General features: G+C 38.4%; 1 protein-coding gene across 1 annotated transcript; it reads right to left on the reverse strand.

The window, feature by feature from the left end:
• Window positions 1-1,375: 1,375 nt before the first annotated feature.
• LOC139966587 (enhancer of polycomb homolog 1-like) lies at window positions 1,376-17,703 on the reverse strand. The gene is made up of 14 exons (XM_071969778.1): window positions 17,304-17,703; window positions 15,777-15,933; window positions 15,053-15,198; window positions 13,692-13,787; window positions 11,810-11,985; window positions 11,309-11,389; window positions 10,546-10,657; window positions 9,759-9,914; window positions 9,073-9,156; window positions 8,632-8,783; window positions 7,895-8,098; window positions 6,428-6,873; window positions 4,961-5,279; window positions 1,376-4,477 (listed from the first exon to the last, which is right to left on the reverse strand). The coding sequence occupies exons 1-14, from the start codon at window positions 17,454-17,456 to the stop codon at window positions 4,402-4,404; spliced, it is 2,358 nt and encodes a 785-aa protein (XP_071825879.1). The 5' UTR covers window positions 17,457-17,703; the 3' UTR covers window positions 1,376-4,401.
• Between the last annotated feature and the right edge of the window lie 681 nt (window positions 17,704-18,384).

Raw genomic sequence — 18,384 nt, forward strand, 5'->3', positions numbered from 1 at the left:
TAAACATTGCTGTACGATCCCTCAGTGCATTGACATTCCATTTTCATCAAGTTCATTGCTAACAAGCGCCGTTTGTAACAAATTATTGAACCAATTAAATTAGATATTATGAACTATTTTCTTAGTCTATCGTTTTTCATTTTTTTGTTATGTTGTCTTTATGAAATAATTTAGTAAAGCAATAAGGAAGCTGTTTAAGATTTAAAAACATGTAATATAGAGCATTGAAAAGCACACAATGTGAATTTGTCCTCTGTTTTCAGGAGATAGGTGTGGGTGAAGGGGAGGCACGACAAAATAGCTAATTCAAGTTATGTTCTAATGTTACATCTAGCCAAGATGTGGTACAGCTTTGATGGGAGTGGGGTATGTGGCCTGATGAATAGCAGTAGCCCTACCGAGTCAAAGATATTCTTGGATTTCTGTTTAAACGTAAGCATGAAATGGGAGACGAGGGCTACAAGAATTCACACATAGCCAAACTATTTCATTAGTATTTATTCTGTGGGCATACATTGCCCAACAGGTTAAAGAAAACCCAAAAAATAACTTCAGATACCCTCCCCTAGTTGATACTAAATTTTATGTCTATGTATGTGTTTGTACAGCATGTGTTACAAGTACAAATAAGTTTTTTTCCATTTGATTTGCCTCAGCCTGTTTCTACCCAAACTTCAGAGAAAGATAAGGAACCAGACACATAGTCTGTAACTGGTCTAATCAGTTAACAGGAGACTTCAAACATTTTTATCACAGGCAGGTCAAAAGAAACACATTAATCCAGTTCCCCATCTTGATCGATCCTTGCATCGCCGAGATAACATTTTGAAATTTCATCAGATCATTTGTGACGTCATACATAGACAACACATCAAACCATCTTTGTTCTTGACTAACGTAATGACAAGCCCTACAAAGTTGAAAGAGGTCACTTGTCCACACAGTAATACTGTAACTAACAATCCTGTCATATAATTGAATTAGTTTCCCAGTTTATATAATCATTTCAATTTTATAGAAAACCAAAACCAGTTGTTTGTGTAGTTCATGAATGTCATCACAGATTATTGCACAATGTACTCATACAGTGAATGAACTGATATTTTTGCTTTTCCAACAATGGAACAAGCTATCAATCTGTACTAAACATTCTTTTTAATTTCCACCCTTCGTTATCCCTTTAAAATAAATAATGAATAAGCACAATAGGTTTTGTCAAGTGAATTGTAGACAAAACAGATCTAATATTCACGTCAAAGGGTACCTGATTAATTGTGAATATTAAATAGTTGAGATCAGACCAACGCGAGGAGAATAACCAATGCGAACTACAGCTTTGACAAAAAGACCAAAGAAGATACAAAAACACAAAATGTAAATTTCTGCTTCCCTCTTGGGAGTCACCTGAATATGTCTATTTTCTTCTTCTTCTTTATCACCCTAAAAATCTAATGTACAACTGTACACGTACAATAATAAACAATTTCAATTCATACTTTTTTCTGTAGCAATACAGTGGAAACTGTGTGTGACACTGCACCAATAGTTAACAATATTTTAAATGTGACATTATTTTTTTTTTCAATTTTTATCTTTTACTTAGATGTAGCTGGAATTTTCACCTTTACAACACTGCCTAGAAGTTTCAACACACTAATTATGATATAAAAGCTAATCTGTTAGGTTATATTATAGATGGTCAAGTTTATGATTAACATTTTAATTCCTTTCATACGGTCTTTAAGACAATCCATAGCGACCTCGTACCAAAATGCAGACCACTGCCAAAATATACCGCACAAATTTACCAGAAACCCCAACATCATCAAAATCCAGGATAGTTTAGTTTAGTCTGATCTACTTTCCTTTCCATCCATACTTGTAGCAAGAATAACTTGCAGGGATCATTCATCAAATGAACACTTTTACAAGTAGTTTCAGTTCTGTCAACTTCACTTCTGTGAAACGGAGGTAGTGCATTATAGCACAATCCAGCAAATGCGTACATGACAGACACATAAGTTTTTTAGTTTTGTAGGTGTGTCCAAGGGGCGGATTGGCCTACTGGCTTGGAACCTGTGTGCTGCTTGGTGAGAGGTGCCATCTTTGAGTAGGTAACGATTTTCACTTGGTCATTGAGAGGTACTTGTGTTGTCTGAGGCACCAAACGCACTGCTTGATTCAAAGTCTCAACACTGCTGGTAGGACCACTGAGCTGGTAGTCATTTTTAAACCATTCCACCCACCCCTGGTACAAGCATCAAAGTTGCACAGTGACTTTCCAGAGTGAATACAATGGGCTTTTGATGAGATGGAGGGGGAACAAATATATTGCAAAAGTTCTTCACACATAACAAATACTTCTAGCCAGCCAAGAAATATCCCAGCTATTGCTTTCTCTTTTTATTATTATTTTTAAATGTGGTTTATGTCGGTGCTAATCTTAATAACATCCCAACCACGTTTCTAAAAATGTAAGTACGTTTTGTAAGGGCTTCTCAACAAGTCACATTTTACAAACGAGTACCTATATATGTATATGACTGCTTAAAACTAACAACACTCAGAGAGAGATTTCCAACAATAACACCCGAAGACTTTAATTGTTAAAACTTTGCTAAGCTTGTACAGTACCACAAATGTTATGGAATGGGTCGCTTGGCTGCACAAATGCTCCAGAAACAGCATTGTTGTCAAAGTTTGGCCAAGTGGAAAAATGTTACCCACTACTAAAATACCTACCAGGAACAGTGTTGTAAATAGTCAATCATTTGTTAGTATACACATCAAACGAGAAAGAGAGAGGGGGAGGAGGGAATTGGGGGAGGGGGAGAGATGGGGGTATCTATACAACATCATGAAAGAAAACTGAGGTAGTTTTTAATACATAGCTTCAAGATACAAGGCAGCAACAATATTTGGACTTCAATCTAAATGGGCTATATTTTACAAATACCACAGAGGTCATTTCAGCAATTTAAAAGTCGAGCAAAATATCAAACTCCTTCAAAGTATCTTACTGTATTAAAACGTGAAAAAAAACAGTTTGTTTCTAAAAACCTTTGCTGATGACTTGGGTATTTAAGTTAACACTTATTTGCAGCAATGGATGAGCCTTTGACATTCACTTTTAAGAACACAGTTTTAATGCTATAGAACTTTAATTTTGTAAGAAATTGCTGAACAAGGTAGGTTGTGAATATTTTCTGTCATGTTTTGTATAATTTGTTCGTACAGAGAATTCCTAACCTCTCATAATTTGTACCCCTTTCTGTGTAGATTAGATCGGTTTAGGCCCAGTGGGGTTGTCTTGGTAATATATAAAGTCAACCTCAAAATTGCACAAATAGGCCGATTTATAAAATCAGCAAATAATAGTAAGCTTCAGAAACTGTTGTACCAAAGTTTGAAATCAATGAGGACCTTTTCTTTTAAAAAACTATCAGCTTTTGGGTATCAAATGTATGTGTTTCTCGCAATTGTTTCTGGCAAATTCGGAAACTTGTAATGTTATCTGCTGTGCGTTATAACACAAATCATTACGTACCCTGAACACCAAGTTGACGTAGTTTTCTGTACTACTGGAGTGTTGTGCTATGCAGTAATGATGATGATCTCATAGCATATCATGTAATTGTTATGGACATTTGCCAAGTTAACTACTATTACTGGTGATGAGTGGACGAACGGTTTCACGGTTCGTCCTGGCTAATGTTGCTACAGAATATCTACAGAATCTGCACATTATTACACTTATCTTTCATGAGGATGTTGGGGGAGTAGATACCTGTTTTGAAACTAGAGGTTAACAGTGCCAAATCTAGTTTTCAAAATTAAAAGTCTACTAGCAACAGGAGTTCTCAGATACCAGCCCAGCTAAGGGATGTATGTGACCAGAATGCTTTTGTTTGGTTGTGAGCTCATGCCTTTTATCGTAAACCATTTTACTCTGTATTATTTGGACATTCTACCGACAACAAAAACTTCTCTAAAATGGGAATTTTCATGCATGTATGACCTCCCTGTTGTAGCAGATAAGAGTATGGTGATATAATACTTGTAAAAGAGCCTAGTATTAAGGAATTTGCAGTAGTTTACTTCACTGGTAAGACAAAAAGCAAACATCCAATTTACTTCAGAATACAACCTCTCCTGACCAACCACCATTGTTTTAGATCTTAACAGTGAAACCATGTTAATTATCCACTGGCACCCTCAGAACGGGCGGGCCAAACAGTCCATGCAATGCGTACACAAACAGCCTGGAGGTTGACTTAGCAAACAGGTACAGCCCTCTCGTCTTCTCTGCCGTAGACCCCAAACGTCGACACTCTTGGAATGGGCGACTTCGACAAAGCTACAAACTTTGCAGAAGAATCATTCTACAACTGGCGGCTCTCATCACGTTACTCGCATCAGAGGCAGTGATTTATTGTTCCCAATGTGGCCAATGGTGCTATTTTCTTCATGGTTCTCTCTGCGTGGAAAAAAGAAAAACATGAAGGTGAGCAGTGATTAATCATAATGAAAATATCTTGATAACTAGCAAAGGCAAAGGCAAAGACTTAAAAAAAACTCCAAGAGAAGGAGCACTTTGGATCGATTCAGATAACCCTTTCTAGTGACCAGGATTGATGTTGATTGTACATCAATTTATACAAATTATTTATCTGCATACCAGCTGGTTAATAGTTGATGACATCAACTTCACCAAGCAAAAACCTTAATAACTTGTGAATATTGGCAAACGTTTCAGCCAAGCTTACAATAGCTTAATTGCTTGCAGCTCTTGAATAAATAAACCTCACTAAATTTATTTATAATTGTTAATGTTACTTGTGCAAAACCAAGTATTTTACTGAAATTAAGCAACCATTTTTGTTAATTTGATACAATAAGTAAAATGGCCAAACCCCCGATATTATGTGGGAACTCCAAACAAGAAGCTTCAAAACCTTACCCTGGAATCGCCTGCAAGTTATTCTGGGTTAATTTCTTCACAGATTCCACTTTGACAACGTTGTTTGTGGTCTTAACATCGACACTCTGAATGCTAAGAGCTGTGTTAATGGTTATGGGGCTGGCCTTTGAAACCGATATCTTCTCGTTCATCGTGGTGACGCTCTCTTGTTTAATCTGGACCGAGACTTCGGACTTGGAATCTGCTTTAAGGCCGTCTTGGACAATGTTTTCTGTTACCACCACAGTTTTGGTGGATGGAAGAGGGTAATTCAATTCTAGTACTGTATCAGCAGGGGCAGTGGAATGACCTTCGGGAACTGCAAAAAGATGATACAGATCGAACATGAGAAAATGTGAGACTTGCGCTGACCACCTCCTCGGCCATCCAAACCTTGATCTAAATTGACAAAAAGTCTCTACTTGAAACGTCGTTTCTATGAAAAAAGAATTGGCATTGTTCAATTATTTAGGGGAAATCATTGTAGTCAAGGTCATAATCAATGTTTTCATATCCTGCATGAGCTGGGCAGACAGAGATTGAAGCACACCCTAATTGGATTCGTCACTAAGATCAATTCTGGACATTTCCTTATTATAAATAAAGTTCAGCAGGTTTTACTGCAGGGTAGGAGAGCTTCTACATCATTAATCTAATGAAATAATGTTGTAAGACTTTTCTTTTTTCTCGTGCAGATATACACAAAGTAGTAAGTCCAAAGGCGCAAGAAATAGGTCTAAGGAACTGACAACTATTTCAATTCACCACAGATACATCTCCTCAGAACTGTCTTTCTCAGACTTAACAAACTATGTTTAAGGCAGTTAGTACTACCTCTGAACATGCCAGAATGACTAAAAATGTTAATCTGCTGTCCTACTTCACATCTTTCATGTGCCTTGCTCTATCTGAAACCAGGAACTATATAGGGGGAGGGGAGAGGGGGGGAGGGATAGTGGCTTTGACATGCTTGGTTGTTTCAAATCATACATATCAACCAACAAACTACAAGACACACAGACCTTTATACGGATTATATACTCACATGATACTTCATGAATCATCATCGCACAAGAGCTGTTAATTTTTTCTCCTCACAGTTTTGTTCGGCTTAGCACATGACTAGACAATTTCATCCAATTAAATCATGTAACCTGTTAGTGAATGTGTGGCTGTGAGATTGAACTAAGACCATCTCGGTCAAAAATCTCAAATAGCTCAAAGTAAATCTGGTCCTCACTTGTAGTAAGTTTTGGTTGTTTACTGAGAGAGGAGAGAATTTTCACTTGGCTTTCGAATAACCCAAAACATACCAACTCGCCAAGCACACAAAAGCAATAACTTAGACATGTCGTCGTGGTAATTTGTGTAAACGACCACACACCACCTGGTTTTTTTTATTACTCAATGTGACTAGCTACTTGGGTAGCCGGTGCAGATGAGAGACGATTCTTATCTGAGACCCACCTTTTGCGGTAAGGTTATCCTCAGCGGGGTGACCACCTATATGATTTCCTATCACTGTTCCATTTCTTCCCAGGTTTAGGTTATCAGTCCGTATATCAAGGTTTTGTGTGCCGTCTGAGGATTTTATCCCCTCCATTGAGTTCACGGCGGCCGTAGGCCTCAATGTCTGTATGAAAGAGACAGGGGTCTGAGGTGTGTCGTGACCGACGACGTCGACTTCGATCATCTGCGAATCCTGCAAGTCTTGGCTGTTGTCGATCCTTTGAACGATCGGCTGGAGGCCTTGAGCAGCGTTTAACAGGGACTCGGATAACATCTCTTGGTTGGCGTCTCCCTCCATGGTAACAAAGTAAGGATCATCCAGATAAATGGGGTCAGCCGGAGGTAACAAAGGCAGTCGACTACTCTCCTGGTCTGGGGGCGGAGTCTTTGGTCTGAAATGTGGCCTAGAAGGAGGCAAGGAGCACAGGATAAATTTGGATCAAAATGATTTAGTTCTTTAGAAGATATGTAAGCACTTTGGGCACATATCTAGACTAATAGAATAAAAACAAATGTTTCCAATCAATGCCCAATCCATTTTCCGACCATATTGTTACTATCTTTTCATTAACTATAATTGAAAAGGTGTAGAAAAACAAAAGACAAAGATACAAAGTCAAGTCTTTTAAACAATACTACTCATGACACTTAAGATTAAAAAGAACCTCTTTGTTCTTCCAACTTTGCAACCACACTGATGAATACAGCACAGAATGAAAGACATGATAGTGTAACCACAGACTAGAGATAATCAAGGCGTTTCCCTTACGAATGAGTCATACACTACATCAAAGGAATTATCAATGCAAATACCAGGCCTGCTACAACTTCTATTCAGCAGGTGTTACTGAGCCTTAGTGTAAGTTGCCTATAACATTACAAGCATATGATTTAACTACCATCAGGTAGATAAGGGATGGTCTTTCCTATTCTTCTCAAAACAGTGCATTGGATACATAAGTGAGTGGGCATGGTAGGATACAGTTGTAGAAACATAATTTGTAAGCTGCATGCACACTGAATGGAATGAACACGACGCCCCCACTCATCTCCAAGTCGCGACCTAGTTTTGATAATTCATGAAGAAGCATAGCTTTGTAACTGATCCTCGCGACGAGTGTTTTCTGTACTCATTTAGGTCACAAAGTTATGTCCCTCTTAATGGTTGCTTTTATTAAGACTGGGTAGTTTATCGTGAACCTCCGACCAGTCGGGAAAACGCAAAACTTGGAAGTTTTCCCAGACTGAAGCCAAAGTGACATAAAACTATCAAAATCTTGATCCATTTCAAGCCTTAAGAACATGCACACCTCCTGACTATCCACAATCTTATTTTGGGGTGGTGGTGGGGTACGACTTTCAAGTCGAGTTGGGCTGTGGTTTGGCCGTCTTAAAAATGCAGCGAGCCTCTTGAGAGATACTTACATTCTCTTTGCCTTGATTTCTTCCAGTATGTGGGTAAGTGGAAGACTAAGTTGTTTATGTACAGGTCTGAATAGCGTCTTCCTATCTTCCTCCTCAGTTCTGTGAGGCAACGGTGATTCTTCCTCTCGGGAGAAGTTCATAAAGTTGCCCTCAAATTCCCTGAAGTCATCATTGAATGGTGTGTAAGCTCTATCGAGTAGAGCCCTGAAAACGGAACGAAAGCCCAGAAGAGACATTGACCAGCTTGTCAAAGAAGTAACAATGAGATGCAACAATGGAAAACATCTTGCTCAGTTAGGAAGAATCCATATCAACCAATGGGGATTATATCTGCAGAGTGGCAGTGTCTATTTTGTGAGAAAAAGATTATGTCCTATCTACACAACCTGGCGCTGCACCCCCCCCCCCCCCACCATCCCAATGAAAAAGGTGGATTATTCTGACTTATAAAAGAGCATAACAGTACTTGATCAAAATAATGACAATCACCCTCAACTCTTCCCTCACCCCCCCCCCTACCACCCCTCATCCTTAGGCCATTTAATGACTTAAAAATAATAAATGCATTATGGTCTCAAAGAAAGACCAGGTATTATTATACATCTCACAACCAAAATTGGGATGGATATTTCCAAGTTCAGGCAGCTTGATATTATTACTGGAAGCAGATTTCCTTACAAGAAGCCAACCACTCAGTGGCAGTTGCCATTTTCAAACAACTGACTAGGACAACTTACCTGCCACCCCTGCCTACTCTCCTCCGAGATAAGCCCACACAACGCCTTGGAACTCGTAGGGAGGTACAGCAGTATCTGTACCTCTTATCTTGCATGCTTTTAGCTGACTCCTCTGAAGACCAAGGCCACCCGCAAACCATCTCTGGTTGAGGCTAGAATAGAGAAAAAAGTTGCCAGGATATATTAACAAACTACGGCACTTGTCATATTGTCATCTGTTGCAATGAAACTCGAGTGATCTTAGACATCAAGATTTAATTCTAAAGAAATTCTTTCAAAGTCTGTTAGTACTGTTTGTTATTACCTTCATCATTGTAAGTTGATTATACAATTCATGGATAAGGTTTTCCTGCATGGTTTAAGGAATTGTAGCAAATCTCAAGATTCTCTTATAAACAACATAAATCTGCTTTAAGATGAAGAGAAAAACAAACATCTCACCAAGTGGTAATTGCATCCCTTTTTCCTTCTGAAAGCAAAAAGACCATCAGGATCTTCTTCTTCCATATCTGTTGGAGATTGCACCTGTTACGCAAGAGGAAAAAGAGTTTAACTGTGACTCCAGAATAACTACCTTCACAAACAAATCAATACCAAACAAACAACAAGAAGTGGGATGACAACACAAGCAACAAATGTCCACACAACTATTCCATTCTGCAAAGTTTGTGATCCAGATGCTTTTGTTTATCACAAACAGGTCCAAATGAACACTTGTTCAAATAAACAATGCTTTTTTTTTTAAGGTAAATAGCTGTGTTGGTAAGAGGGTCATGATTCACATCCAATGCAAAATGCTGTTTTATCCACATATCCACATAATACACCTTGAAGGGATTTCAGAGAGCTTAACATTTTGTCAACAAGATGGCCACAAACATTGGCAACATTTCAGAAACCCAGGGAATAAATGTATCATTCAAATATTGTGTAGCAGTTTCTGAAGGCTCTGGATTTTGTCTCTAAAAGACATATTTGCACTTGCATAACAAGTGGACGTGTTTGCTATACAATACAGGATTTTAAATTATTCCCTGGAACCATGTTCATAACTAGAAAGCGGTTAATCTCAGTTGTTTCCAGTTAAGAAATGACGGACTAGAAATAGGTTGAGAGGAAACACTTACAATTGAAAAGTCATCCTCAGAGGGTCTGAGAGAAGGTACATGTTGTGATTCTGGTCTGGCTGATGATGACAAAGATGTTGAATTTTGACGAGGTTTCTCCGAGGAAACCTTGTGCTTCCTCTTCTTGTAGTCTCTTTTCTTCCTAATCATCTCATCCTGAAGAAGAAGACAAAATGAAAATACAAATTGGAGGTGTCAGTCCATGTTAGAAGATGTGTATGCTGAGTACAACTGTTGTAAGTTGTTCGCAGTTCCCCGGTCTGGAGAGATGTTTAAACCAAGGCCATTGAGATAACAAGCCCCTCCCCTCCCCCAGCCAAACAAAGGCCATAAAAATAGTGAATTGTGATTGAAAGCTTTTCAGAAAATTGCCAGTAACTTACAACTATGACTACTTCATTTAATTGAGTGCGTTCTACCATCTACGATACATGTAGTAAAAAAGTATGCATATCCAGCAGATAATCAATGCTGCCAAACTTCAACTCAAAAATTGAGAAGTTGTACAAGAAGGGCAGTTACAACGTAACCATCATCATGCAGCGTGTTCCCCCCCCACCTCCCCCTGGTGGTGTAAGGAAGGACTCTCTGCAGTGCCACTTTACAGGCACTAATAGCAATCTTTCTGCAGGTGGAGTTCATCCACACCCATTCAAGGGGGTGCAAGAAGTATTTCACTCTTGTAGGGGTAGCAATTAGTGGAGATATATTACTCTACAAACGTCACAAGCTTTTCCTTTTTCACAGAGGGGGCACCTTAAATTCATCTCTAAAAAATCAGTCTCACCTTGCCACTCCAATATTGGTTGCCGTTAACCAGCGGAATGAATGCAGGCTGCTTCCTGACCAGTTCCTCGCAATCATGCAACACTTGACCAGAGAAGTCACCCATCTGATACCTATTTTAAAAGAACAGGGTGTGTCATAACTTGAATATCATTTGCTCTGATAAACAATTCTCCGATACCAAACATGCAATGACATCTTATATATATTTATATATATGTATACATATATATGCTTACAATACACAAACATGTGATAACCTGGAGTATGAATGCATAAGTTACCAATGTGAATTACAGGGACGACTTGTTACATGTTAGTTAAACTTTCACTGAATAACAAGTGTATAGAAAATATCTCATATCTTACTGTAAATGATGCCACAGGGAAAGGTAGCTGGCTACGACTATGATAATACCTACCAAGTTTGAAATGTCAAAGGTTTGCTGTTTAATGCAATGTCATGTCTTTTAACAGGTTGTGACAAAAAAGTGAGGTAGAAAATAGACGCGATCAACAGAACAAGGTTTTCAGGACTTAAATACACCAACCATTATGCTATATTATGATCTTTTACATCTGTGAAAGCAACGAAAAAGTGTAAACTTTACAAAGTATCGAGAAAGAATTTAAGAATCTTTGTGTATTAACACAAGAGTCACTCTGCCTGCCTATCCCACAGCATGAATGAATCATTTACTCATATCTCTTCCTGTCAACAATATTACAATAATATCATTTGTGCACCTTACAACATGGCTTACCTCTTCTCAAATATTTCTATGTTCAGATGGATGCCCTCTCGTTTACTCTTCTCTCTTCGCTTGATCATTTCAAGCAATGTTCTGGAACGATAACAATGCCACAAATCAAACATAGGGTAGAAACCATTATGCTTTTGAAAAGATTGATCACATGTACATCCAAGGCCAAATTTGGACAGATTTTTCATTTACCACAATGACATAAATGACAAAATACAAAAACTTCTAATCATTTGCAGAAAAATATACGGATAAGTTAGGTCTTATCATTCAATATCCCACAATGATAATGGACATGAAAAGTAGATACAAAAGATTGATACCTTACGTTCACAATGAGTTAGGATTAAGTTGCTCACATCTGTAAATTCCTTTACTCCACCTGGTTTATTTCACAAAAATGTAAGCTTTTTCATGTCAACCATGTTTTCATTACTCACAATGATATTGTTTTATTCTAGACTGGGACTAAACCCCCTAAGAACAATATGAATTACTCACACTGCCTTCGTCAAGTCTCTTTTCAGTTTTAACATCTTTTCGTATGAGGCCTCATCGTTTTTCCTGTTCTTCCTGGTTTGCATTTTCTCTGTTCGCCTCCTGAAAGCCACATATGGGTTGTTGGTAGTCGAGCCATCTCGCTTCTCGCCTTTTACTTCCAGAATCAGAGCGTGACCCTACGTAGGAAGGCAATCAGAAAAATGGACAGTGAAATAGGAGAATTGACCAAAGTTCTGCAAACATAAAATCATATTTTTGTTTTGGCTGTAGCCTTGGGTCATTCTGAAACCATTTCCAAGTTTTCACATACAGAGTGACAACTTTTGAATTACATAATGAAAACAAGACGTTTCTTGGCCACAGGTTAATTTAGAGAAAACTCTTACATAGGTAGAAAAATTGGTCGGAGCAATGGGCCAGAGAGAACCAAAATACCACAGTACCCAGAACAGAGCAGACTGCAGCGCAGGCTGGTTATGTTGATGAAGCCATAGAGGTCCTCTGCCCTTCGAGCAAGATTGTGGTCAGATTTATTTGACAGGCTGTCAAATCTCTAGCAGGTCAGATTTTGGCCAGCTGGCTGGTTACTGAGAACTGCTAATTCTTCATTAAGCCATGATCATAACATATCAATTGACAAGCTCATAGACTGAAAGCCAGTGATAATTTATCCGGTATCACATCGCAAATTGATGAGCAAAGTGGTTAAATTGCTGTACAAGTGCCAATTTTTATAGCAGTTTTGTACACAGAAACCATAGCATTTTATAGGAGACAAGAGTTCAGAGCCTTCAAAACTGATAGAAAAATTCGAACACTAAATTTTTCTCTGAAAGCACAAGTCTTCTTTGTAATAGTCAGCTAGGCAGTTCTGACAGATTTTGTTTACTTTTTTTCCTCTGAATTAACAGGTGGTTTGCAAAATTATCTGGCAGAGCTAGCCCAACATATAATATATGAAGACATTATGGGCAGGCACTTGCTTCACTTACCACTTTCAGACGTTTGTTCAACCAGTAGTCATACACGGACAACGTCAAGTCTTTCTCTGAATTTACGGGTGGTTTGCAAGATTATCTGGCAGAGTTAGCCCAACATATCATATAAGAAGACATTATGGGTAGCACTAGCTTCACTTACCACTTTCAGACGTTTGTTCAACCAGTAGTCATACACGGACAACGTCAAGTCTTTCTCTGAATTTACAGGTGGTTTGCAAGATTATCTGGCAGAGTTAGCCCAACATATCATATAAGAAGACATTATGGGTAGCACTAGCTTCACTTACCACTTTCAGACGTTTGTTCAACCAGTAGTCATACACGGACAATGTCAAGTATTTATCTGAATTTACAGGTGGTTTGCAAGATTATCTGGCAGAGTTAGCCCAACATATCATATAAGAAGACATTATGGGCAGGCACTTGCTTCACTTACCACTTTCAGACGTTTGTTCAACCAGTAGTCATACACGGACAACGTCAAGTCTTTCTCTGAATTTACAGGTGGTTTGCAAGATTATCTGGCAGAGTTAGCCCAACATATCATATATGAAGACATAATGGGCAGCACTAGCATCACTTACCACTTTCAGACGTTTGTTCAACCAGTAGTCATACACGGACAATGTCAAGTATTTATCTGAATTTACAGGTGGTTTGCAAGATTATCTGGCAGAGTTAGCCCAACATATCATATAAGAAGACATTATGGGCAGGCACTTGCTTCACTTACCACTTTCAGACGTTTGTTCAACCAGTAGTCATACACGGACAATGTCAAGTATTTATCTGAATTTACAGGTGGTTTGTAAGATTATCTGGCACAGCTAGCACAACATATCATATATGAAGATGTAATGGGCAGCACTAGCTTCACTTACCACTTTCAGACGTTTGTTCAACCAGTAGTCATACACGGACAACGTCAAGTCATCATCTTCCTTCAAGATAGCTTTGGCTTCCTTAACACTCATTACCTGAATTGGGAAAAAGCAAAACAAAAAGTTTAATCTGAAGCAAATTTCAAAACTCTTGTCACACAAAATACATTTCTAACTTACAAATTTACAATTCCTTTCATGCTCTCATTTTGTGATGATTCTTAATGGACCAAACACACAATTCTGTGTTTTGATTACAGTAATTGGCGAAGATAGTCTAATTGGCTGGAATGTTTACTGCTTTGTTTTGTTTGTTTGCAAGAGATTTGTTTGCTTTTGATCACAAATTCAAACACACACCTTGATAACACTTCCGGAGATAACTAATGCATTGGTCTTAGTAAATTCTGTCAGGGAAAAGGGTTATGTTTCACATGTCGAATAGCAGTTAGTGACCTGTGAATTTACATTCCAATAGAAGTACGGAGAATCTCCAGTTGAACTAATCTGCTATGTTCATGACTGCATTTGTGTAGAACAATGCTCATTTTACCTCTATGGTAAATCAACTTCAAATGTGTCCCTGACAAGAGGAAAACCACTTTGGTGGGGATATCATGATCAGTTCAATATCTTGCTTTACATGTACAGTAAGGGAAACACTTTTGGCTGTAAAACTATTGCACTAGTTACAGTAACCCCTACCTGACCTTGTACTAATTATGCCTTAAAAGTGTCATAACATTTGGCAGTCTGTTAGTGCTTTCAAATCAGAGAAATTATCAAATTTTATTTTTACTTTTGAGATCAAAGTTCACTTGTTGAGTATAGAAAACATTCCAATAACTCACTAGGCAAATTTTCAAGGATAATCAAGACTATTTTGTAGTAGAGAAAGTGATGATTCAATTTAGAAAGGAAGGTTATTAGCCAGTGTATATTCATAGTGGCATAAATGTTCAAGCAAACATATCATCATTTCACCTGTTTCCAAAAGCATCCCAACCATAAGTTCAGAAATATGTACCAACTGTCAGTTTATTCATAGAAATATAAAAGTCATTCTTTATGACAGATATGTGACACGTCCATGTTTGGATCCTTCATTAAAAAAGAAGGGGGGGGAGGGGAACAATTTATGCAAAACATACTAGCTATCATAAATAACATTCAAGCACAAGCTGTGTTCATCTCGCCGCAAGCCGATTAGCTTTATCCAAATTAGAAATTTAAATGCTCTGGTTCCAAGCAAGAACAATATTACCATACGATGCAAGTTCTACTGTACATTTTGCCTGTCAGACAACAGGGAACCCACCACACTTCAATGACACATCACAAAACATTAGCAGTAACTGTACCTTCTGCCCGCTGCCTTTTTCAAGACGATCCATCATTATTTCAAATTTGTAAGAAGTTAGATCAAATGCTTGAGCCTGTTTCTTCACCCAATTTTCATCCTCTTCATCCATGTCATAGTCTGGAATGTCTTGTTCCATGCTGAGAGCTGTAATCAAAAGATAAAACAAATAAACATTGTTTGCTGACAATATGACATCATCACTGTCATTTTTACATTGCAGGAATACAGTCAAAACAAATCTTTCTCCATGGGGGCACTGTCTTTATTTGTTCTTTCATGTCTCCCACATGTGGTGTCCAAATCATGTGAAAACATCTACTAAACAAAAACTGTCAACAACTTTCAATCAACAATGCTTCTTAAAATGCTTCATAGTATCAACAACTTATGAATGAATCTAAGAAGCTACAACTACTATCACTAATAAAAGCAAACGTTCAAACAAATACTCTGCACTCTTCTAGGAATAAGTGAAGCCTTTCTTTGCATACAATGACTTCCAGGAGTGTGACAAAGTGACCACAAAACTGTAACAAGATTGGGGGCAATGTTGCAGACTTATGTTATATTACACAACACTTGTCACCAGAGTGCACACCATTTTTGTCTTAGAAAAATCCAATTTTGATCATGTTGATACTGACCTCACCTAAAAACGGCCAGAGACGGATCATTCAATTTTACTGACCGACCCAGCATGCACACAGGTGTTAATTACTTACGTTGCATATGGATGTACTGCTTGCCCTGCCGAATGTTGGCCTCGTACAACTCATCGTAATATGCTACACAGTGAGAGGCCTCTGGGGTGGGTATTACTAGATGATTTGCTGTACCATAAACCTGTTGTGCTGATATTGCCCTCTGCAGATGATGTTCCTAATGTGTGATCAAAAGAATTTATGATACTTAAAGGACTATGGGAGGATTCTGAGATTTACTAAAATGCTAGTCGTACCATACATAAAGCATGCATACACAAACTTACAGATTAGCAGTTGCTGAACATTACAAGATGCATTGAATTTCGATTTTTCATGCATAATCCGGCACGTACTAAGGATAGATACCGGTCTAAAAATGCAATCTGCTACATAAACCTACACACTTTATAATCACACCAGGAAAAGAATGCAATAACAGCATAAGGATTCGTGAATGAAGCTAGTTCTACTAAGGGATCAATATCTCCAACTGATAAGTAGGAATAAATGATGCAAATGTTTTCAGGCCTACAATTCCCCCACTTGTGAAAAATGACTATGCTCAAAAAATCTACTGGCTAAATCAAGTTCTCTTAGGCATTTTCCTGAATTACAATACACATTCCTTTCTGTACAGAGTTAAAGGAGCAGCACAATAATATTTGCCGATAATAAGCAGTACTGCATGACTTTCATTAGATTTGAAAATCACTTGAAATGTGAAGAAAGGGTGGTCTTTTGGAACATTATCTTGCTGAGAAACAAAGTGAGAAATAATTTGGCGAAGTGACCCCAAATGCGGGGGGGCAATCGTTATTCAAAGCCTATGCAAGAGTCCGAGTAGGCCTTCGCTAGAGCATAAGTGTGCATGGTAAGTATATTACCTCATTGGTGTCAGTCCAGTTTACATCCTGGGAATCACAACTACATTCGAACCATGATACTCAATTGTGCTAGTGCTAATAATAATTCTTACTAGGCCTAAGTAAAATGGGTAGCAACTGGTGTAGCTGAATGCTAGGCATTTCTATTCACTACAGTTTTTTTACGTTATCACACCAAATCATGGGAATTGGGGTTTTTGATATTAATTTTGATTGTCGTGCCTTTCAGTTATTCCAATTAACACATATAACTAAATTTCAACTACACTAACAACAAACAATAACTAACATGCACTGTACTTAACTGTAGGAGGTTACCCACTGTAGGAATACTGTGTTGTTCAAGAACAAAGTGTACGTTGCCTAACATGCACATTGTTAACCTTAGGCTAGGTCAAGATTTTTGCACTAAACTATGACCTGAGTCACGTGACAATTTAAAAATTTGGGATTTTGATACATTTTCGTATGTAAATCGTAAAAAAGGCCACAGTAATTCGAACTATATTGGGGAAATCATCGTTCACTGTCAACTGCTTGCAATTATATGAAATATCGACTGTACTACAAGGGAAAACGTTTGACTTAATGAACAAAATGGCCGCCTTAGTCTTGCATGTCATCCCAATTTTTCAATGAAAATTTGTCAATGTTTACACACCGATTCCTCCTCCTTTTCCATTCCAGTGGGCATCTGCGGAACGGCCCGATTACTGGAGGTAAAATCTGGCAAATCAGGCAACTCATTTGTCGTGTACACAGGCATAGGCTTCGTAGGGTCGGGAGCTCGCGCCCTAAACGACAGCTTGCTCATCTCGAAGCCTTGTGCTGGACCACGAAATATGCCAAAAATTAGCCCCGAGAGGCCAACAGAGAATATAAATCTCTGACACAGTTCTTCTTGAAAATAATGTTGGTCCTCTCATCCGGAAAGGAAGCGCATTTTCCACCGGATTTCCATAATAGTGATGAAATTTATCTTGACATCTCAAAAACTGTACGAATAAAACATGGCGGATGCTGTTACAACCATCCCTACATGCTTTGCGAGTTGCCACTCCTGGTGTAATGCGCATGCTCCGTTTTACCCGCTCTAAGAAATGCATATGTATGAATACATTTGGAACTGGTATAGTGCTTTTCACAAACATGATTGAACTACACACGATCGACTTGCTTTCGGTAGACACTCGTAAGCCCACAATATAATGAAGGGGCTTAATTACTGTTGGTGATCAAAAGCTGGGGTAATGTTACGACAAAAGTGAATCAGAACAAAATTTTGCGCATTTATCCAATCGTAATATTGAACCTTGCTTCTCCACAGCAAGTTTGGCGTCACTAGCCTATTATAAGCACTGTGATTTTGATCTCAGAAATACACGAAAGGGCGCACGGTTGGGGTGGGGGAACGGAAGGTAGTCAAGTGACATTGAAGAGCGTAGGAAATAACAGTTTTTCTTACATGCTTTTCTGTTATCAAAATGAACAAAACTGTAAGCAAACTGCTTATCCACTAAAGAGCCTGTGTAGGAGAATGTGTAAAAGAAAGAGGGCCTGACGTTTCGATCCTAGCAGGATCTTTTTACCTCCATGCTTTTACACATACTTTTTTGTGTGCATAGGAACCAAAATTTGCGTCATTTCTGCGATACAATGCATGATTACTGGCAGTGGCGTAGCCAGTTTTTTGGTGTGGAGGGTGAGGGCAAGTCAATTTTCTGTCCCCCATTTTCAGGCAC

The sequence above is a fragment of the Apostichopus japonicus genome, chromosome 4, assembly GCF_037975245.1.
Source record: "Apostichopus japonicus isolate 1M-3 chromosome 4, ASM3797524v1, whole genome shotgun sequence".
Taxonomy (NCBI): Eukaryota; Metazoa; Echinodermata; class Holothuroidea; order Aspidochirotida; family Stichopodidae; genus Apostichopus; species Apostichopus japonicus.

Excerpts from the sequence above, each read along its gene's own strand:
- LOC139966587 (XM_071969778.1), bottom strand. The coding sequence starts at position 17,456 with ATGAGCAAGCTGTCGTTTAGGGCGCGAGCTCCCGACCCTACGAAGCCT. Across the intron at positions 15,934-17,303 it reads TGGAAAAGGAGGAGGAATCG|GAACATCATCTGCAGAGGGC; the intron begins GTGTGTAAACAT and ends ATCACACATTAG. Across the intron at positions 8,784-9,072 it reads AGGGATGCAATTACCACTTG|CCTCAACCAGAGATGGTTTG; the intron begins GTGAGATGTTTG and ends TCTCTATTCTAG.